The sequence below is a fragment of the Pleurodeles waltl genome, chromosome 1_1, assembly GCF_031143425.1.
Source record: "Pleurodeles waltl isolate 20211129_DDA chromosome 1_1, aPleWal1.hap1.20221129, whole genome shotgun sequence".
Classification (NCBI taxonomy): domain Eukaryota; kingdom Metazoa; phylum Chordata; class Amphibia; order Caudata; family Salamandridae; genus Pleurodeles; species Pleurodeles waltl.
The window spans coordinates 941285058-941307872 of record NC_090436.1 but is presented as its reverse complement, the minus strand read 5'-3'; the positions used below and the strand labels follow the sequence as shown (position 1 = coordinate 941307872).

Below are 22815 nucleotides of genomic sequence, written 5' to 3'. Positions count from 1 at the left end.
GGAATTTTAAGGAGGGACATGCAAATAAAGACACACGTCAACAAACAAAGACCATTGCAATACACAAGTTAAACTAAAATATTATATATAATCATCAATTCGTTAGTTTACTATTTAAAATTATTACTTTTATTTAATGGTAAACATAATACTTACAACTTCAGGAATACATTTGTTAGAAATGTCAGTGTGGGATTGTTTTTAATGATCATTTACAAATATTTAAAAGTTAACATTTAAATGTATTATTTAATATACATTTAATTTGATGATTTAATGTGTTGGAACATTTTATTTTATGAATTCTAAGCTAATAAATATTTTCAATTAAAAAACATTTATATTACACACTAAGATGTTTTTATAGAAAATAATACATTTTAAAAATGCTCCCTGTGCTTTTTCACACAGGTGAATATCTGAGAGATCTCCATTTACATGTGCAATGTTATTAGTAGTATCTTCAGACTCATAAATCCTGGGTCCACTCTCTGATTTGAGGGGTTGGAGACATGTAGAACTACACCTAGATGTAATGCTATACTCAGAAATATTGGATAGAAAAACAATGTAGAGGTTCACCTTGGTATAATAGTAAATATCCATGTGAGTAAATATAGATGTATATATTTACCTTTTTTAATTGGGCCTATATAACTGATTAATTCCCTGAATTAATGCCATTTCAAGCTTTGATGGCTTTGTGACTACATGACAGAATACAATTAGGTAACCACATCCAACCACTATGTTGAGTTTATGAACACTCCATCCAATGTTCGCTTTTATATTTATTATGCTCTACAAGAAATGTAACATAAAGGGCTTTTTGTCATTCTCTTCAGTTCCATGGGGCTCCTATTTTGACCATGCAGTTGCCTGGAACAAACACATAGATGAGGAAAATGTCATGGTTATTACATATGAAGACCAGACAGAGGTAAGTAAACATAAAATATGCAAAATAATATGCACTTCACTCCCTACATAAACTTGATCTCGTGAACATCTTCAACCTAAGAGCATACTTCCTATTGCCAGTCATATCCTATTGTTAACATTATACCCTCCAGGGTGAAATATTTGTAGAGATTCATAGAGCCTTTCTGGTGGTAACTTTGGTGCAGGCAGGAGTCCTTTTTCTCATTCTCGTGGGGTGATGATCTCAGAGATGCCATTGAGACCTAAATTCTGTAGCAGCAGTCAATGAGTACAGAATGACGATGCTGCAAGGAAAGTTTCTGGCTAGGGCTTTTTCACCCTATAATATGACACAACAAAAAAACAAGAAAATACACCTAATCCTCTCACTAAATTAGTAAGCATTATGTAAAATCAGTGAAGTGCAAAAGAAGCCTGCGCGCTGCCAGAAGAAATCAGAATAACCTTTACTCATAAACTTTGAGAATCTTGGATATAAAGCATGTTATTTGTATAAATAATTCTATAAAAAAGTTTCAGGGGTTTTCCACAAAAACTGATTTTGGACACCAGAGGCAGCTCTTGTAATGTTCCGTACCTCCCACAAAGTGTTCTTCTGGGTACCTGTATGTTATTAGGGAGGTATATTAATGCTGGGTTAAAAGTGGTATTCTCTCCTGTGCAGATGTTTACTGACCATCAAAGATGGTGAGCGTGTTTCTGAAATGTGGTCTGTGGGCACCTACCTCAGCCAAACTGCAGCACAAAGGGTATTGTTCAACAAATGATGAATGCAGGGTATGTGGGTCTCATGTTTGGAAACCCACTCCACTAACAGGGTTTTCTATCCAGTAGGTATGACTATGCCTGTTTTTCCTGCTCCCTGTGCCACCTTCACCAAGACATGATTCCAAAAAGGTCAGAGCCTTTTCCCTAGCTCTCTGCCTGAAACCACTACCAGGGTGAGGGCTCACTAGGCTCTCAAATATTTTCATCATTTAAGCGGACAATGAACTTGTTAGTCATGGAACACCACAGGTGTTAGTATGGGAGGATCTGTTCCCATTTGGCAATTCAAAGACTTGTGTAATGGCAAAGCAGGTCTAGCCTTGCATGAATGTGACTTTGCTGAAGGTGAATTCAGGATTCAGTTCTATTCTGAAATGCACACTGCAGGACCAGTTTGTGCATGTGCAGAAGATCACTATTCCTTCTATACCTTGCCTTTGCATTGAACATTGATGCCTCACCTACAGGATTTTCTGCTATGGCCCTCATTTTCAGAGGAATGATAATCCCCTTTAAGGAGCAGACAATAGTTTCTCCCTAAATCAGGATTACAAATTTTGCCCATTACCATTGTAGCATCTAAAACCTGGTGGAATTTATTTGGGGTATGTAACACACGTTCTGAGGTTTCACCTCAAGTCTAGGGAAAACCTGCATTATTACTGTATTATCCTCCTTCTAAAGCAGGAAACTCAGATAAAAGCGGTAATATTGTACTCAGAAATTATTTAATTTAGTGGTATCAGTATTTAGTGGAGGCAGGTGTTCCTCCAAAGAAACAGGCAACTGTTAATTATTCACCATATGTTGCTGTCTTGAATATTTTCAAAAAATGAAGAATAAGCCCAGGAAGAACCTTTTGCATTATAGAAGTTGGAAGAAATCTCTTTGCCGCACGCTTGTTTTCTTTCCTGTTCTCTGTCATAAAATTCCTGAGGTTTCATTGTTTCCAATTTTTCCATTAAGTCTTTTTAGACCTATCTAGGTAGAGCAGTCTTACATGAGATTGGAGGGGTATCTGTTAGCTGCTTTCATGAACAGGGCCATTGATAATCTTACACATTATTTTCATGTAGCACAAATGGTGGTTATGGCTTATAATTATTTTCAACTGTAATAATGGTATGGAAACTGTTATCATTTGATAAACAACTGGCTACAAAGTACAAGGTTTATTTTATTTTAACACATTCATATAAACTATAATTTATCAAGGCCTTACTACAATCCTTCTCCAAATTAAAAATATGTATTGACAAATTAAATATTCTCGTAATATCCAACATGAATGAAAATGATGATGCGAATCAAGGAAAATGAATGAAATAGGGAGTCAAACGTAGAGTCCAGTAGTATGTATTCCACCATCTGTAGGACTGTCATAAATATTCAACTTCTCAATTCTCAGTCCTTATCTAACAGTCAACCATAGGTCATAATTTTGGCTTAACTATGTGACCTGCCTTCTTCAGGATAGTAGATATATAGACTGATATTGGTTCTGAAAAGAAGCAGCTCAGATGTTAGTGACCAACTGCCCACTCATAAAAGACACATATATCAACATATTCACTCTTTTAATAACTTCTGTGATCAAACGAATTCAGAATTCAGATCATAAAAGAAACGTGCCTGGCAGATGTAGGTGAGAGAGTGACAAATAGAGCTCTGTGCCGTCGGCGAACAGCGGGGAGATTCCTGCACGGAAGTTATGAAAGGACTGGATGTTTTTAATTTGGAGAAGGATTGTAGTAGGGTTCAGATGTGTTAAACATTATATAAATGTGTTAAAAGAAAATAAACCTTGCATTTTTGTATCCATAGTCCCAGTTGTTTTTCAAATAGTAATAGTTCCAATACCAATACTGTAATCGAAATTATATGATGCCCAAGTACAAGAAAATGTCAATAGGTCACTCCAGTATGACTTCTTATTATGCCAGAAAAATTACTTCTTACTTGATTTAATGAAAGACCCAATCCATCAAGTTCTATTCCTAGATAATAGTGGTAAGCTGAATGTCATTTACCTTTGGAAATGTACTGGTATAGTTTTTTAGTTTTTATAGCCAAACTGTTAGTATTTCCTAATGAGTGATAGTTGGTACTGAAAACTAAAATAGGTCTTTCTTGCAGGTTAACTTTAAAACATATTTTTTGTGGTTTTGGAACATGATGACTGCTAGAGAGCTTTGTTTAATGAAAGCAGTTTAAAAGGGGCTCGAATGTCCTAATTCCAACTTCAAAACAAACAGGAAGATACACAATTCTGGAGAACTAATTGTAGTATTTATGAAAATTACAGGGGGCGTTTGAAAGAGAAAAACATAGCAAATGACTTTGCATATCCCTATCCTATTTGTGGTGAGGAAGTTATTTGGTATGTATGGCATGGGCACTGCAGGGGCCCCCGTAAGAGGGCCCCACTTTGTATTTCAGTGTCTGCTATGCAGACACTGAAATACGCGACGGGTGCCACTGCACCCGTCGCACCTTCCCACTCCGCCGGCTCAATTCTGAGCCGGCGTCCTCGTGGGAAGGATGATTTGCCCTGGGCTGGCGGGCGGCCTTTTGGCGGTCGCCCGCCAGCCCAGGGCAAATCCCAAAATACCCTCAGCGGTCTTTCGACCGCGGACGGTATTTTGGTGGGGGAAGTCTGGCGGGCGGCCTCTGCCGCCCGCCAGACTTAGAATGACCCCCGTTGTCTGTTACCTAGGTACCCCCAGCCATTTTCCCCAAATCCTGTGGCTCAGCACATGATAAAGCCCCAGTAATTTTTTAGGAGTTATAGGGCTGTTTTATGTAAATGGGCAGGTGGATACCGGTTTCCCTGCTGCTCAGACCTTTCAAATACGAAACCAGGCCTGTCTAAGTGACTATGGTGGTCATTACAACCTCAGCGGTCTTTTTCCAAGACCGCTGAGGGACCGCCGTGCGGAAGACTGTCAGTGGTGGCAGTTTGCCGCTCTGCGTATTATGACTGTTGGCTGCTCTCTGTCCTATTTCAGACGGAGAGCCGCCAACAGCCATACTGGTGGGTGGCGGGGAAGTGGAGGTTGCTCCACCTCCACCGCCAGGCCAACAGAACACCGCCCACCGAATCACGTCCTGTGATATAGCGTGGCGGTGTTCTGTTGGCGGTGTGGTGTCGGCGGAGCAGCCCCCATGACTCCCGTCCCCTCCCGGAGGATCGACAGACCAGGTAAGTCGATCGTCCGTTAGGGGAGGGGGGTCAGGGGGTGTTGTGTGAGTGCGTGTATGCTTGGGGGGTATGCGTGTTTGGGAATGAGTGTGTGTATGTCTGTGCGTATGTCTGTATGGATGTGTGCGTGTATGTTTGAATGTGGGTGTGCGTGTTGGTGGTGCCTGCGTGCATGTCGTGTGTGTGTGAGTTATGTGATGTTGGGGGTTGGGGTGGGGAGGGGGGCCCTGCCACCTTTGGGGGGTGGCAGGGGTGGTGGGGGGTGTAGGGGAGGGAGTTGGGGTGGGGGAGACCCCTATCAGTGCCAGGGAAGGAATTCCCTGGCACTGATGGTGCTTACTGCCATGGATTTCATGGCGGTTTCAAACCGCATGAAATCCATGGCGGTCAGCTGGGTCAAAATACCGCCGGCGGTATAGTGACGGTTGCCGGGCTGGAGACCCAGGTCTCCAGCCCGGCGGGCGGAACGGAGAACCAGCCGATGACCATGGCGGTAACCGCCATGGTCATAATACAAAAAAAAAGACCGCCAGACTGTTGGCGGTCTTACCGCCGCTTCTCCGCTTTCCGCCAGGGTCATAGTGATCCCCTATGTTTTAATCAACGCCTGGTATTTTTCCTTGGTGGAAGGGTTCAAAGTGCTGCATACCAAGGGTAGTGATCACAGGCCAATGCAGTTAGTATTTAGTGCAGAACGGTGTGAGCAAAGAGTTGTAACTCTACAAGTTGATTACCCTAGTCGCATAACAACACATACATCAGATGAAAGCCTAAAAGTACTTAATGATCTTATGTTAGATTATATAGTGCCAGACGCACTGTAGGACCAGGGATATATTTTAACATGGTATAACCTAGTGGGAGGGCAGGTCATTAACTGTTTGAGAGTAAGATTCTGCCTGAGAGCCCGGAACAAGAGCATGACATTCATGGTAAGAGGAATGGCTGGTTTAAGAGTGTAGGAGGGTAAAACTAAGGAAACAAAACAGGGAGAGATTGCTTAGGAAAAAGCAAGATCCAGTACCAGGTGGTAACCTCCACTCTGCAAAAAAATGGATATATAAACACGTTGAGAAAAAGTAAAATGAAGTTTATAAGTAAAAATGGGCAAATCATGTTTGAAGTGACCGGTGTAAATACATTTTGGCAACCAGTAGATGAAGGGAATGGGTCAGGGAAAATGATATGTCTAGTAGGTGTAGATGACTGTGTTCATCACCTGGGTAATATATGGTAGTGATGATGAAGAGATGGGTTTGAAGAAAAAATTCGAAGTGGGTGAGGAGATTGGATCATATTTGTCAGAGGATAAAACAACTAACCAGGCCCTCACATTAACTAAGGCAGCGGGACCAGTCAACTTCCCAGCAATAATAATAAAAAATAACATGGCCTGGAATGCAAGCTTTTATTATGTCATCTTCTAAAAGGCCTTGGTCTTAGGCGTTTCCCAGACAGTTGGAAAGGTGCAATAATTAAGCCAGTCTATAAGAAGGATGATGCCACGCTCCCTAAGAATTACCGCTTAATTAGCCAACTAGATGTGGCCGAGAACGTTTTCCCCAAAGTGTTATTAGGTCTCTTGAAGAGCTGGTGGAAGAAAATGACATAATTTCTGTTGAGCAAGGTGGGTTCAAGGAGGGCTTTAGTTTATGAGCAATAGCAAGGAGGTCAATAGATCTAAGGGGGCAATTGACCTGTTGTTTTGTTGACTTTCAAGCCGTCTAGTGACCAAATGTTATTTGAGAAATGGTGAGGAGGTTTGGAATCCACAAGGAGAGCCTCCTACTTCTTTAGGAGCTACATAGTCAGAATTGGGCTTGGGTGATATTAGACACAATAGGGACCAAATCAAAGAAAGTACACATTAAAAGCAGTCTATGACAGGGTTGTTTCCTGGCTCCCTTATGAATCTCCCTGTTTTTGGCTGTCTTGACAAACATGTTAGAGGAAGTAAGATGTCTTTGCCCCAAGATGAATGTCACATGCCTACTATTCGCCGATGATTTGGTGATAAAGGACATGATGGAAGTATGGTTACAAAAGAAGTTGTCTTGTCTTCTAGGATTATTGTTCAGGCAAAAGGCTCACTGTTAATCTAGAGAAGACTAAGATAATGTCTAGACGGGTCTAGCACCAAATGGGCGTAAAAAAATGACACAAATCCGGCGCAAACAGAGTGTAAATATGGGCCTAGGTCAGCCACTCATTAGTGAGGAAATGCCCAGGGGGCAAGACATGTGTTTGTACAAGAATCTCCATGGGCATCAGAGTGGAGGCCTCATAACAGTCACCAGCTGTCACCAACCTTACCTCCGTCCAAGCCATCAGTTGTATTGCTGAGAAGGTGGGATGTACAGTTGGCACCCCCTTGTCTGCCAGACGCCACGTCACCAGCACTGGAGTGCTGTTGCCAAAAGTACTCCGATCCCTCCTCGCCCAGGCACTTCCCTCATTAGTCGTGCCAGAAGTACTCCCTCATTGGGTACTATTCCCAGCTGTCCCAGCTCAGCCAGATCAACACCATCCAGCGAGAGTGTAACCCACTGTAGCTGGGTAGCCAAGTAAGGCAACTCAAAATCAGGCACTTCCAGGACCCCCTCCAAGACAGTTTGTTTAAGAATGTCCAGGGACACCCTGTGCTGCCATTCATCCTAGATGAGTTCTCTCAGTAACAAATCTAATTGCTTAAACCACTGGGTCCACAGCCAGATTGGATCCTCTGGGCCGACTGCCAGGTTAAGAGATTTATGAAGAAATAAAGAAGTTGGTACAAAATAGTAATTTTGGCCAAGGATATTTGCGTCATAATGGGGAGTTAGAGAGAGCGCCAGAAGGCTACACTCCCAGGAAGGAGCACAACATTACCCCTATGTTGCCCTCTGGCAGGTCCTCTAGAGAGTGAAAACAGGAGAATGCCTGGTGCCCCAAAAAAACTCATACGAGTTCGACACGACCCAGCTCATTTGGACCCAGTCAGTAGGTTTGGCATATAATAGGCAGACCCACGCCACCCATGAGGCCCTCAACTGCATTCGGGTTATGACTGCGTCCAAGTAGACCCAACAGGCGGTGTTGAATTCTCTTTCCATATCTACAGGCATGAGGTCTGCCTCAGCTTCTCCCCCATGCTCAGTAGCGAACAATACCAAACATAAGTGACATAGGTTAACGGAGATGTTACACTTTGGGTAAACAATCACTGGTTGGGATGTACCAGTGCTGGCATGTCAGAAAGATGTGCAGCCGATATTTTGCTTGAGATCTTAAAGTACATGTTCAACATGGACAATGGTGATATGCTGAGTAAGGGCGACCCCTTTGTGGTCGTCTTTGGGAGCAGAATAACTATTTTGTCCTAGGTGGTGGGCGGTAACTCTTTGTGTTCTAGTGCTTTATTATACATGTTGGCTAAGTGCGAAGCCAGTGACCCGGCTAACGTGGAATAAAACTCCAGCGGCAGGCCAGCAGGTCCCAGCATCTTCCCCCGTGCCTTGTCCCAGATTGTCCCCTTAATCTCTTTTTTGGTACATTTATTTAATTACATTTTCATTTTACATAGAAAACAACCATATCGAAATACAAAGTACTCCAAAAGCTACTCCACTCCAACATAAATACTATACTAAGTAAACCCCCAAAAGGAGCAAAAAAGAACTTAGGAAAGAATGAAAGTAACATTTAAAAAAAAATGAAAATCCAATAAGGAACAAAAGAGCCATCTCACTTAACAAATACAGTTTAAGCAGTACCTAAGATAACATAATATACACCTAACAAACAGACAAACAAATGGATGAAGCCTCTAACCTCAAACATTTGATCCCAGAATCATATCATAGATAAAAGCACTCCAGTCGCCATCATAGCTGAGCAGATAAAAGAAGTATACCACCCACAAGAGGAAGACAGTTAAAATTCACATAACCTCAAAAATTGACCCAACATCTTGTTTTATACCTAGATTTGATCTTGCACCTCATAAATCCTGCATTCATATGTAGCTAACTGGTAAAGTTCAGCTAGCCATTCTTGATGCTTGGGCACCTGGTGATGTACGCCAATGCCATGATATGCAGACCTTAGCCACAATAAGGGCCATTGACATCCATCTTTGCCAGTGAGATGTCACACTATCTAATGCAACAAAATCGCGTAACAAGGCCAGCTTGTCCAACTTTCCAAAAGGAATAAAACTAGTTGAGCATAGCTTCTCCCATACATAACGCCATATATCCAAATACTGATCATGACCAAAGTATGTGATACAAATCACATGCAACATCTAGACTCCTTCTACATGCTAATATGCATATTTTAAGCACGCTTCTCTGAGCGAGCAATCATGATCCTCTATGATTTCTTTCCAGTCACCATCCGAGTACTCTACACCCAGCTGCTCCTACAAGTAGGATTTAGCTACAAGCAAGTATCATGTGAGTACAGATTGTCAATGAGTATTTGGTACATATTCAACACCCCTCCCTTAGTAAAGCCTCAAAACTTCAGGTAGTTTAGAATCGGTGAAGCCGAGAGATAAATTGGACCTGGCTCAAGCTTACCTCTTAAGCAATCCCGCACTTGCCAATACCTCCAGAGCTGTAATCTGGGGAAGCAAAAATGTTGAATCTAACATCTCAACAAATCTCCATCAAGAAGTTCTCCAGTTGTTTTAATTCCCTGCTCTTCCTGTAAAGCTTATTTTATCAGCTGTTGGTCCACAGTAATCCCCTCATTGTGCCAAAGAGGTGCATCTTTATGAACTGTTCTATCAACTCTCAAGAATCAATGTGAATTTTTCCACATAGCCCTTAAGGAGGGAGGACTGAGTGGAGCTGTCAAAATGTGAGTATTGTAGAATGTGCCTAAACCCATAGGAGCCTGATCAATGTTCCACTCCCATGATACCCAGTGAGGCTGATCAGCTACAGTAACCAATAGATATGCCACTAAATGTTGAGCCATATAGTAAAGCCGCATGTCAGGGAGCTAGAGACTACCCAATCTGGCATCTGCAAGCAACTTTGATGGCTTAAGACGAGGTTTCCTGCCAGCCCAGATGAAACTCTTTATGCTCTGATTTATGTTATGAAGGGTACATGCAAGAATCATCAAGGGCAGCATACTAGAAATGTCGTTAAATCTGGGAGCCGTCACTAAGTTAATCATCTGTACTCCACCCCAAAAAGAGACCTGTAGGGCAGACCATCTTGTGAAGTCCTCTTCTATACTATTCATCAATGGTTGGATATTATCAGCCACCATATTGTCCAACCTCCTATTTATGAACCCTTCCATGAGAAGCCAAAAGCATCTTGTGGAGTTCTACAATCTTTACGCTTGAGTGGCAGTGCCTCACACCTAGACTAATTTATCTTGTATCCAGAGAAGAACGAAGAAGCCTTGATTAAAGAAGTGAGTTGGGGCACAGAAGTGTCTGTTTCACTAATAGTCAATAATATATCATCAGTGTATAACAATATTTTGCAAGCACCAACAGGCATTTCTATTCCCCTCACAAGGGGAGACTGACAGATTGCTGAAGCCAATGGTTCGACTGCTAAAAGGAACAGCAATGGTGACAGCAGACAACCTTGTCTCGTGGCCAGCGAGATACAAAAGGGCTTTGATAGATGACTTCCGTAGTCAGTCTGCACAGAAGGGGCAACTTATAGCCATTTGAGTTTGGACAGAAAGCCAGGCCCTTATCCCGGCCCTGCTTAAAGTGCAGGAAAGATATCTCCACTCTAACTGATCAAAAGCCTGCATCAAAAGAGTGCAACAACTTATCATCTAAATCGTTTCTTACTTTCCATATCACATTAGACAGAAGACGCATATCATTACTGGAAGAACAACCAGGTACAAAACCAACCTGGGAGCTATGAATCAAACTGGGGAGAACTTTCTTGAGGCCGCTTGCAAGGACCTCTTGTATGAATTTTCATGTCTGCATTGATGAGCGGAATTGAATGGCAGCTTGAGCAGGTATTAGAATCCTTATCTGACTTCAAAATAAGGTTGATGGGTGCTCTATTAAACTCCAACCTAATGACTGCACCATCCTCTAGCACGTTAAAAAGCCTATAAAGAACTGAAATCATCATCTCTATGTTGATCTTATAAAAATCAGTAGGGAAATATAGTAACCCAGGACTTTGTTGTGCGTCATGCTCCTGATAGCTTCTGAAATCTCTGTAATCTCCCCCTCAAGGAGCTGCCTATTATCCTCAGACAAGGAGGGGAGATAAAGATCCCTCAAGAAATCCAACTGAGAGGCGGTATCAACAGGAGTCTCTGAGCTATAAAATGCTGAGAAGAAATGTGCAAATGTCTCTGTAATCTCCACTGGATGTGTGAGCAATCCTTGATTCTCACTATGTATTGCTGGAATGGCAGAATTTTCCTCCCATTGGCTCAACTGTGCTGCAAAAAGCCTACCTGCATTTTCACCTTGCTCATAATGGTCCTATTTCAGTATATCACGTGTTTCCTGCTTGCGAATCTTGGATCACACATGAGCATACCTCTTAAGGTGGCCTTCCCAGCTCCCCATACCATCTGCGTAGAAGTGGTAGAGGGTTCATTATCTAATAGGAATTGACGTAAATGACCAATAAGTTTCTGTTTGCTCTGCGGAGAATGATAATGTGAGAGATTCAGCTGCCACCGATTGAATACTGGAGACACATGCCCTACATCCAATTCCAGCACTGCCAGGGCATGATCAGAGATTGCCCCAGGTTGAGTAGAACAAGCACTCAGGTAGGCCAGTGAGGTATGAGACATCAATCTCTTGAGGTGTAATGGGGCCTCCCAGTTGTTCCAAAACAATTGGAGTTAGGGTCCGTAGTGCCAGGGGAGCCATATAGGCTTCTACATGTTCTTTTGAACTTCTCGTTGTCTCCTATAAGGCCCTGTGTAGTACTCCCAGAAAGCACCATTACACTCCACCTGCGAATGCACCTATCTACCATCTGGGCTGGGTCACGCAGCTTATTGCAGCCTCGCGCATCTCAGGACGTACCAACTAGACCAGCAGTCTGCATGCTCTACCTCCCTCCCCATGAGCCCTGGCAATGTATTTCCTATAGTTATGGCAGAGAAGCTTCTTTAAAATAACAAGATATTGTTCCCTGGCTTCTGCCAGCCTGGTTCCCAACTCAAGATTGGTATCAACCCAAGTGCCCAAATCATGTATAATCCCCTCTAGAGATAGTAGTTCACAGTCTAGTTCCCTCTGGATGCCCACTGTCACTCCCACGCAGTGCCCATGAATGACCACCCTAAATGCCTCCCATTCAATGAGACAATTAGAGGGTGTGCCCATATCACGTGCAAAATAGTTTGAGATGGCCTCCTGGTGGCTGTACCTGTAAGTGTTGTCATCCAAGGTGCTGGAGCAAAGGCACTATACTGGGACTGCCAGTCTAGCCGTGCTCAACTGCATTCCCATGAGTTTGGGTTATGATCTGAGATGGTGCAGCCTGGGTATTTGGTGTGACAAACAAACTGGCAAAGGGGTGCTGAGCACAGGACCTTATCTAGGTGGACATGAAGAGCGTATAGGCTAGAGTAATAGGAGTAGTCCCTTTCCACACCAAGTTCTGTCCTCCAGATATCTTCAAACCCCCAGCTGTCTGCCCAGCCCTGAAACCCTCTCACAAGCCTTTGGGCAGGCTTCTATGGAACCAGTGAGGTGGAGCGATCAAGGTCAGTGTCCGTCACACAATTTAAGTCCCCTCCGATCATCATGTTCCTTCTAGAGAGAGAGCCCAACAGTGTCGACAGTCGGGTTAGAAACAGCAGTTGGTCCTGATTAGGGGCATACACATATCTGAGCATCAGGGGTTTACCATCTAGTCTTCCTTCCACTAAAACATACCTACCTTCTTTATCTATTCAGACTTAAGAGGCCTCGAAGGGGACATCCACCCAAATCCAGATCAAGGCGCCTCGAGCATACACAGAAAACTCTATTGCATACACTTGGCAACTCCAACACCTACAAAGGCGCTGCACTTCCACAGCGGTAAGGTGTGACTCCTGCAACAGGGCTACACGGAATGCCCTGCCCTTCAGGAACATGTATATATCTTATGGCTATGGGCTGCCATTCCCATGCCCCTAAAGTCCCAGGTCAATAATTTAAATCCAGTGTGTGTCACAGTCAAAGGCATGAAATACAGTCCAGGTGAGGCCCCACTCCCAGTTTGCCATGCCCAATGAGTGACAACACAGACCCCGGAACCCACAAAACAGTCAAACAGATCCCCAACTCCCCTTCCCCAGAGCAGTCTGGCAACGGCCAGCTGCCCAAACTTAGGCATGACGGAAAATACATATAATATGTAAGCACTACCTGCTCATCAGTGGGCATAGGTGCGTATGTGTGGGAAAATAACCTGCTCAAACAGTGCATGTTAGTTTTTGCCCCAACTGAACACCTCCACTCCTGTTCAGTCTTATCTCACATGCATTAGCGACAGGGCACGGGGAGCAAGCAAGGCCCCTTCAAACCCCAATCAACCCTTCCCAGGCAGCGCGGTCAGTAGCAGAAGGCCAAGGACCCCAAATCAAGAACAAGCAGTATGATAAGAGGAATATAAACAAAGACAATATTATAGGATCAGCAGATTTATGTGGGTCACAGTCTAGAAAGTCTACGCATAGTTAATTGGAAGCATCTAAAGGGCCCTAATTAAAGCGACTTCCCATATTCCAACATGTGTTACAACCCTCCCACCAGTTTGCCTTACCAACTTGCCAGCATATATTCAAAGTAGGTCATCCGCTGTATGCGGGGTCACAAGGGGCATACTTTGCTGGTATACCGATGTATTATCTGAGGTAAGGTCTATGGAGTGTTTGTATGAGTGAGTCCCTGCATCTGAGTCCAGACTGTTCCCATGGACGAGGTCCTTTGCTGCCAATAGATCAGCCACCTTGTCCTTTTCTCCCTGGGCCCTCCTCGGACCCTGCACAAGGCTAGTATTCAACTGATTCTGGCATCTCTTCCATGGGCCCGGCACATGAATGGGCGTTGCTCCTACCCAGGGCCAATTGTGCTTTCCACCAGGTGCCTGTCCAGCCAGTCCCAGACATCAATGGGAGTAAGGAATATGTGCATGGTGCTGTCCACCAGTATCTGCAACTCTGCAGGGAATAGGAGGGAAGATCGGATGCTGTCTTCCTGCAGGTCTAGCTTAACCTCAGGGAAAAAAGCTCTTTAAGCCTGCACTTCTGCAGTGAAATCAGGGAACAAGGTCACCGCAGCATTGGGCACTCAAAACGGTCCACTTGTGCGGGCTTTCTGGAGCAAGATAACCCAGTAATGCAGCAGCCTGGCCGCCACTGATCATGGTGGATGACCCGGGGAAGGGAGCCTCGCAGGCACTCAGGCACAGGCAGCCCCCATGATATGCATGTTATAGCACCGATTGCGGTTCTCACCATCCACTGTCCTACTTTCCAGGGTTCTTACATGTTCAGTGAGGTCTGCCATCTGCTGCAGCAAGGACTGTTGTGCCGACCTCAGCTCTTCGAATGCCACCTCTGTCTCCTTGACCTTATCTGTGAGTTTATGATTGTCGGATCGCAGAATGCTCAGTTCTTCTGAGACACTGCCTATCTGTGTCTGCAGGGAAGTCTTGGAGTCTGCAATGGCTGCTAGGATTTTGTCCAGAGAGAGCTGTAGGGCAGGGAATACCTGGTCCATGACTCTCCTTGGTGGCGTTTTGTCTGCTATTTTCATTCCCTGCATTCTTGTAGTTGTGCTAGTGTCTTTCACACTGGATTTGCCCATTGTGGGTTCTCCTTGTGCAGGCTGTAATGTCTGTTACTCAGCAGAATGTCTCCCCAGCAGTCCGGTGTTTAGCCCCAAGAGTGACAAATGGTCCTCACCCTCGCCCCACTCAGTTACACCCCAGTAGCAGCACAACCACAGTTTAAGCATGCCCCGGGGGGCAGGGAGGCACACTTTCCCTGTGGCCCTTCCAGCCTCTCATCTGCCAGTCCAGCTCCTAATTCAGTAAGTCTAGTCCTCACCGTCTCCGGATCAATTTGCATCCCAGGCATCCAATGGTAAGAGAAGAGATTTTGTGGACCCCTTAACTCCAACGTTTGGGCCCAGTTAGTAAGAAGTGCCCCACCTGGCCATTCCCTCATGGGTCAATCACTCTTTCTACACCAGGTGGCCCCACCACTGGTCTAAGGGGGATGGGGCACTCCTTCATCCCCAACTGCATCCACAGGCACTTGCGATGTTCCTCTCAGAATGGCCTCCAATGGGCTGGAAAGAAGCCCAAGGGCACATTTCTATACCACAGAGGTCAATTCAGGTTCATGAGTGGTCCCTAGCAGAAAACTGTCTCAGTGTGCGTGCCCTCCCGTGGCCCAGTCAGTCCAGTCTACAGAGGACGAGGGGTTTCTGACCTGAAGAGCCTCCAGCCCAGGGCGCACCGCTTTAGGAAATCCTGGTCGGCGGGCCCCAGCCGAGGCAAAGAAGGAAGGCCACAGGCGCTCTCCCAGATTAGAGCCATACAGCAGGAGTCTCCTCTTCTGCAGTGCTGTTGAGCTGTTACATTGCTCACAGGCCCTCACCTAGGCACACTGCTCTTCCAACGTTGTTGCCCATCTCTGCTTATGCAATCTCTCCTCCCCACCTAACCCCCCCAGTCCCTTGTTCTGAATGCTGTACTGAAGGAAATGCGACTAGTACAGCATTCAAATGCCAAAGCTGGGTCCATCTCCACAACATCTAGTCATTTCTTCTCTTTATCCTTTAAGTCTTACGTGGGTACAATAAGCTTTCAATAATTGACTGAACAGGGGTTTTTTCAGTTATGTATTTTGCTTGTAACATTCTTTAATATAAGATTTTCCAATGAATTACTGCTATTTTAATTATAAATATACGTTTTGAAGTCTGCAAATGAGTCACATATTCATAGTGATTACATTCAGGTGTATCATGAAAGTTTTCTATGTACAATATTTGATTGTCCATTATATAAAAATGATATTCATTGGCATATACAAACCACAAATAGCAATGCCTACAACAATTGTATTTTAAGTCAGTGGCCAGACAAATGACGCTGTAGTGGTGTTTAGGTGGCAGGTACAGAGTAGTCTCCTCCGTCTACAAATTGAAGGTCTTTAACTCATGCATGTAGACCTTCAGTTTGACAGAGCGAGTACTCCGCCACCTCTGCAACAGAGTACCCTCTTCACCAAACTCTAAATGGAGCCCATAGTTTTCTGACAGTGTTCTTGGAGGCAGCCCATTGCTTACCATTGGTTGGCTTCATTGTCACTCTTAGTTGCTTTCTTCTTATTGGCAACTGCTGTAGATTTTCTTCCTCTTCATGTTTTTGTTCCTACCCTGGAGCATTGATGCATTAATTGTGTCCTTCCTTTGCTCATTGTTTTAGGGGCTACTTTTATCTTTGTGTTTAAGCACTCTCTCAGAGTGAGAATATTTAACTTTCTTCTTTCCGTTGTTCTCCAGTCTCTGTATTTCCCTTGCCCACCTATTGTGTATGTTACTTCTGTGTCACCCACCTCCCTCCATTCTCTGTGTTGGCCCCGCCACCTTCCCTCCCTTCGTTGTCTCTATTACCTGCCCACCGTCTGTTGTCCATGGTGCCCTCCCTCCCCAATCTGGCGAAACAATAATAGCACTGGCCTCTCTCCTTCATCCCGCAACCAATAAAAAAGCACAAGGACACAGTCAGCGCTGGCCACTTCATAGCTGTTTTTTACTTTCAGCCGTGCTGCACAATAGCCACACTGCTAGACAACATGGCTAAAAACATTGACAAAGCCAAATCTTTCTGTAGACAAGGCCTATTTGCTTTGTCAGCGCTTGTTGCATTAAGCTTTTATTCCCCACCATGTCTTTAATGTCTATGGAGCTCATTATGAACCCGGTGGTGCAGACCGCCATGCCGGCGGCGGCGGAAAAGACCGCCACCGGCATGAAGGTCTGAACCGCAAAATAATAAACACAGGGAGGGCCGCCAGGCTACCGCCGACAGGCAGCCTGACGATGGCGGATTATATTATCCAACAGGGCAGTGCTGCTCCGGATAATGAACCCTGTTTCCCCCAGCCTTTCCCTGGCGGGTTCTCCCGCCATGCAAAAAGGCTGGCAGAAGGGGTGCTCTGGGGCCCCTCTGGGGGCCTTTGCACTGCCCATGCACTTGGCATGGGCAGTGCAGGCCCCCTGAGCAATGCCCCATTGGGCAGCTCACAGCCTGATTACGGGAAGTGTTCTGCGCAACGGGTGCTGCTGCACCTGCCGCACTGAGGCATTGACGACGGCTACATATGGAGCCATCTGCAATGTCCCGGCCCAGCAGAATGTTTTAATGCGGCCGGCAGGGTCTCAAGGGGGCTGGCGGTCTGTGGAAAGACCGCCAGCATGAACACGGCGGGGTTTCCCGCCGTATTCATAATGAGCCCCTCTATGCCTTTGGGTAAAATATTGCACTTTATAAGTGTAACCACAGATAAAAATACGAGAAAATAGTATAATGCGTTTTGAAATCACAAACATGGTGTTATACTTGGAAAAACAAGCATTGACAAAGGAACTAGGTCTCTGTGTTGGTAGCCAGCCTTTAGGCTTTGTCAATGCCCGTTTCTTTTTTGCCATACTTTTTAAAAAACGTTATTGTTGTGGGAGCTGCCTAGTCTTTGCTAATATTAAAAAACACTGACTAAAATCAAAAATATTTTTGAGAGTCAAAAAGCACACATTGTCATTGGTAGTGAATAAACTACTTTGCATGTGACTATGCTCACAGTGAGGTTAGCTAATGGTTGAAGTGGATTGAGTCATTGTCCTGTGCTGTAATTGTTGGAAGAAAAATGCGAATGGAACAGACCAATGGAAGAGGGCCTCTATAAGTAAGTGTATATATATATATATATATATATATAATTTTAGTCAAGTCGAATGGTATAGGCTAAAGCCAGACCTAAAAAGGCCATTTGCACATGCAGGTTGAACTACAATGCAAAAATAGACTCCTTAGAGAGGCCTTATTTCAAGGAGCCTAACTTCAAGGTACAACTTTCATGTTCAGCTCTCAGAAATTCATCTACCTGGTGTATTTCACTTTTCAATTGCACCTGCAGGGCAATGCAACCTCTTACATCACCTGCGACATGTGTTTACATACGTTATCCAATCAAAACTCGCAAAAGGTAAGGACTGCACCCCTTACATTTCAGACATTTCTAAAAATGAAAAACATGTATTCAGACAGGCTGACCTAACCTGGATGAAATGCACATACAGTGTAATACTATTGGAATATATACTGAATGTGGTCTGTAAATAGATGCCCTACCCCAAGTAACATTTCAAATATTTCCCCGTCCAAGAAATGAAGGCTATAACTAATTCTTCATCCTTGTCAATCTGCAACTATGCTATATGTTCAGATGGTTGAACTGTGTAATATTTGATGAACGAAAGTAACATTCATTGGTATCTACTCTTTCTTTCTTCTTCCAGGACTTGGCCAGAGGAATACAGAAAATAGCCGAATTCTTTGGTTTTACTTTAAATGAAAAACAAATTCAGCATATTGTAAACAGAGCCACGTTTGAGGCGATGAAGGCCCGGTCCCCCGAAACACATGTCGACCTTGCCCAGGCACATTTCAGAAAAGGTAATATTTTATAGTTAAGATAAAGAAAAAAATGTCCATACATCGAAAAACAAAACTAAAAAGACTGTTAAAATGCAGTAAAGTAGTGTTGGGCTGTTTCTTTCCTGAAACGGAGCATTACAATTAATTTGGTTAACTCTCTACTTCCATTACATTTTAAACCAATAGATAATAACCAAATCATCAAGTTCATCTCAAATGTAACCCCTAAATAATGTAGTCAAGAAAATTACTAAAAATATGTGTATGAGTAATGATATTATTTGAATGAGTTTACAATTGCAGGTAAATATAATTGGGGCAATTCATATAGATATGTCTTCATCCTTCCATAAAACATACCCTTCATTTAAGGCATGGAACTAGACGGTCACTTCGCTCCGACGAGTATCCCTCTGACTCTATCCCCTTCTGAAAGCCACAAATCCTATGAATGTCGAATGGAACTGTAGACGGCAATGTCTTTTAGATAGGTGGCGCAGAACGCATCCTTACCAGCCAGGACCCTGTTAACCAACCGCTGGAAGGTAGCGGGGCATTTTTCGAACCAAAGATCATCACTCTAAACTGGTAATGTCCCTCAGGAGTGGAAAAGGCAGATCTATCTTTGGCCCCGTCAGTCAAGGCGATCGGCCAGTACCCTGATGTGAGATCAAAAGTATTGAGGAGTTTGGCAGCACTTAGCCTGTCTGTGAGCTTGAGAGAGCGTAGCTTATATAATCTATATTAACATGAAATGTGTATGAATTAATGTGTGATAATGCTGCATAGAAACTGTAATAGTAATTTTGCTTAAACGTGCACCTGAAATGTAACCACGGGGAGTGGCCCCCAATGTATATGTGGACTAATAATGGTGATTAAAATGCTTATGTATCAATATATTGGATACGTTTATACTAATTAGCAATAATTCTGTTATTGAATTTGTGCTGAAATCCTTATAGGCCTTAAGTTAGCATGAGTCGAAGCTTAGCTGTGTGGCTCTCATATTAAATGTATTTTTCCTATCTTGCAGTGTGCTGACTCACAAAAGGACATGACCTTTGTTTTTTCTTCAAACTAGAAGACGAATGTAACCATGCTAGATCCGTTCCCATGAATTTTTCATTGCTTGTAGAATAATGTTAAAACAAAATGAAACAGTGTAGATTAATGTAATGTACAAGGTCATTCAAACCGGAGAAGACAATGGAGCTACTGACCAAAAGATGTGCAAAGAATTACAGAAGGATGAAATCATATCGGACGTGCCACCTCTGAAGACATCGAATAAGGGAACCAATCAAAGACTTGTAAAATAATATGGGGTGAAGAGTTAGGTGACCTAATGTGTTTTCTGATAGGTTAAAGATAGTGGAGTATAACAAATGTTCAATAGAATTTTCGGGGAATGTACAACGAAAAAGGGATAAAAACCCATGTCACGTGGAGTCATTTAGGTGGGTTAGGGAATGCTATTGATTTTACCCAGAAACTCTGTCACTCTTTTTGGTGACTTGTTGGTTTACTTAAAACCATCCTCGCCCTTAGAATTGTCCATATTACACTTTACCTCCTTATGAGGGAAGTGCCCTTTTGCCCCGGAGCTGAGTCCTGACTGATGGCGATTTGACTGATGTCCTGAAGACGAAGACTGAACCTGTGCGCTGACCTAAACTTTAGAGGGTAATTATGACAATGCAATTGTGATTTGTCTGTTTGCTTTTCCTTTCTAGGTACCAACTGCTTACTTTTGACAGAGACCATAGTTAGATGTTTTTCCAAATTGGTGTTCTAAATTGTTTTGCATGAAGCCCAACATGCGAATGCTAATCAGTGGTTAGGACAGGTGTTCACTAAACTGACGCAAATAGACAAACGACCAAATCTATGCTTTGTTGAACTGACGAGTTATTGACACTCTGCTTATCTGATCTGTGTTTACGCCGTATTATGTTCTGATGTTTGTGATTCTCGCCTTAAAGAAATCTTACCAAAGTTGCCATATTGTGACTATGCTATTATGTTTCTTGGTTTTGAGATTAACGCATCTGCTCTTAGATTTGTAATCAATAGGGAATAAAACATATAAAATTCTACTAAACTGGTGTGGTTATTCATGGCTGCGAGGTCATGGTAGAGTTTTGAATTGATTAATGACTTAGAAATGTAGTGTTACGATAAATATTGATGACATTATTGACGTATTGATTGACATATTGATTAGCTATCTCATCCTAAGGTGTCTCTCAACTGGGTCAAAAGATTCATTGGCCTAAAAACGAGTCCTGATGTGTAATAAATTATCATAAAGGGGTGCGTTATCATTTCTGGTAGCAGAGCGACGGTTTGGCCCTTTGGGGCCCTGGGACGGAGAATTATTGTTTAGACTATTTTTCTGAGATAATGCAAATTGGAGGTATGATGTGTTTCTAAATTCACCATGACTTTCCCGGGATCTCGGAGCCTGCCTAAGTGAGTTGGGGATGTTCTCGGCGTTCTAGTATGTGTGGTGTAGGATTTGCACTTGCTCAGCTTATGCATTTTGCAGGTGATTTGTGATGTTTGTGTGTATTTAGGCCAGGTAATGTTGTTTTAGCAGGAGTGGGCGTACTCCGCAGTATGAGAGTAGAGAAGTCGGCGTACTTCATATGAGTGTGGCGCTTTGTGCTCAAAATTATCCACGTGGTTGGTTGTTCATGTACAGACCCGTCGTGGTCTAATTCTCCGGAGTATATTGACAAGTGTAGGAGACACTTGGGTTTATGTTGTAATTTGTGCGGTTTAATTAGGTCAATTGGGCGAGGTTGACAAGTCGAGTTTGAGTTAAAATTGTATGTATGAAACATTCGATGGAGATTTGGCAAGTTCTAAAGTGCACTAGAACTAACCATTGACAAGTCGAGAGTAGGATTTGCTGGTCGAATTCTGCTTGCATATGAGGGAACTGAGAAGGAGAGAGTAGTGGCCGAGGCTTCAAGTGAAATCTCTGTAAAGTTCTGAAGCGAATGTGTTAGCCTTCCTGTAGTAAACCGGCATATATGTGTTGTTGTTGTTAAGGTGCTCGCAGTAATTTTCGCATTAGTTTGGTGTGAATCCAGTGAGGGGCGGACGAGCCGCAAGACATTGTCAGCTGCAGTGTGTGAGTGTGACGTCAGTGGTGTCGCGCTGAGATAAGTCAGTTGTCGAGAGGGGTCGCGCACGGATTGGCTGCCATCCGTGAAGAGGCAATAGGTAGAGAAAGGTGGGTGAAGAGTGTCCTGGGAATTAAAGTCACTTCTTGATTAAATACAAACAAAAGAAAAGACGTAAAGATGAACTTTATCAAAGCTTTTAAGAGTGCGCTGAAAGGAGATGCATACATTATGGCGAGTGAAGGGGAGCCTACACCGCCTGAAGGTACTCCAGCTTATATAGTAATGGAAGAGAAAGGTGTTGCGCCTTGTTTATGGATGAAACAGTGGCACAAATTGATGGAAAAAGAGGGATGTTTGGTGTTTCCGGAACACGGAACGTTCAATACGAGAGTTCTAGAGAATTTAAGGTGGATGTTAAGTGTGCAGAAGCCACCTCCGAGGCCAGCTCAGTACGAAGCTTTAGCAATTTGGGATTTAATGGCTATTAAACAGAGACAAGAAAAATTCCAAAGAAGAATAAAAAGGGCAGAAAAGACTTTAGCGGAAGCTAGGTGGGATAACAAGAGTAAAATGTGGAGATGGGGAATAATTGGCGGACTAAAATTGTTCCCAGCAATAACACAGGGAGATGAGACGCAGGGGAAGAAAGCCACCTGTAAAACAGACAAGGACTCTAGTAAAACTAAGAGATCTTGAGGAGAAGAAGATGATTCAGATAACGAAGAATTTCTAAATCAGTTATTACATGACCGCCCACCACCTTATGCGGTAAGCGACAATGTCCCGAGCACTGCGGATCCCGGGAACCAGACACAGGAGAAGGGAGTTACTGATACAGCACAGACTAGTGATACGGGTTCGATACAGAATGGTGTCAGTGTACCCACTGCGCCAGACATGCAGATACAGTTGCAACCTCCACCGCAGATACAGAGAATCTATCCAGACGTCCCAGTACTAGTGACTACTACAAATCTGATAGTGCTGCCAGACCCGATATATACAAAATCGAAGTTAGTGCACATTGAGCTAACTCCATAATTGCTGCCCCAGCCGCAGCCACAACTGATACCGGGATATAATCCAGCAGCAAGACCTC

General features: G+C 43.6%; 1 protein-coding gene across 2 annotated transcripts in view; it reads left to right on the top strand.

Moving 5' to 3' along the window:
- The window catches only part of LOC138289430 (sulfotransferase 6B1-like), a 340318-nt gene that overhangs the window by 262174 nt on the left and 55329 nt on the right, over positions 1-22815 (top strand). For both annotated transcript variants that reach the window (XM_069230173.1, XM_069230172.1), the window contains one exon: positions 18441-18597. In XM_069230173.1, the coding sequence (XP_069086274.1) occupies positions 18441-18597 (157 nt within the window). The remainder of the gene's footprint in view (positions 1-18440; positions 18598-22815) is intronic.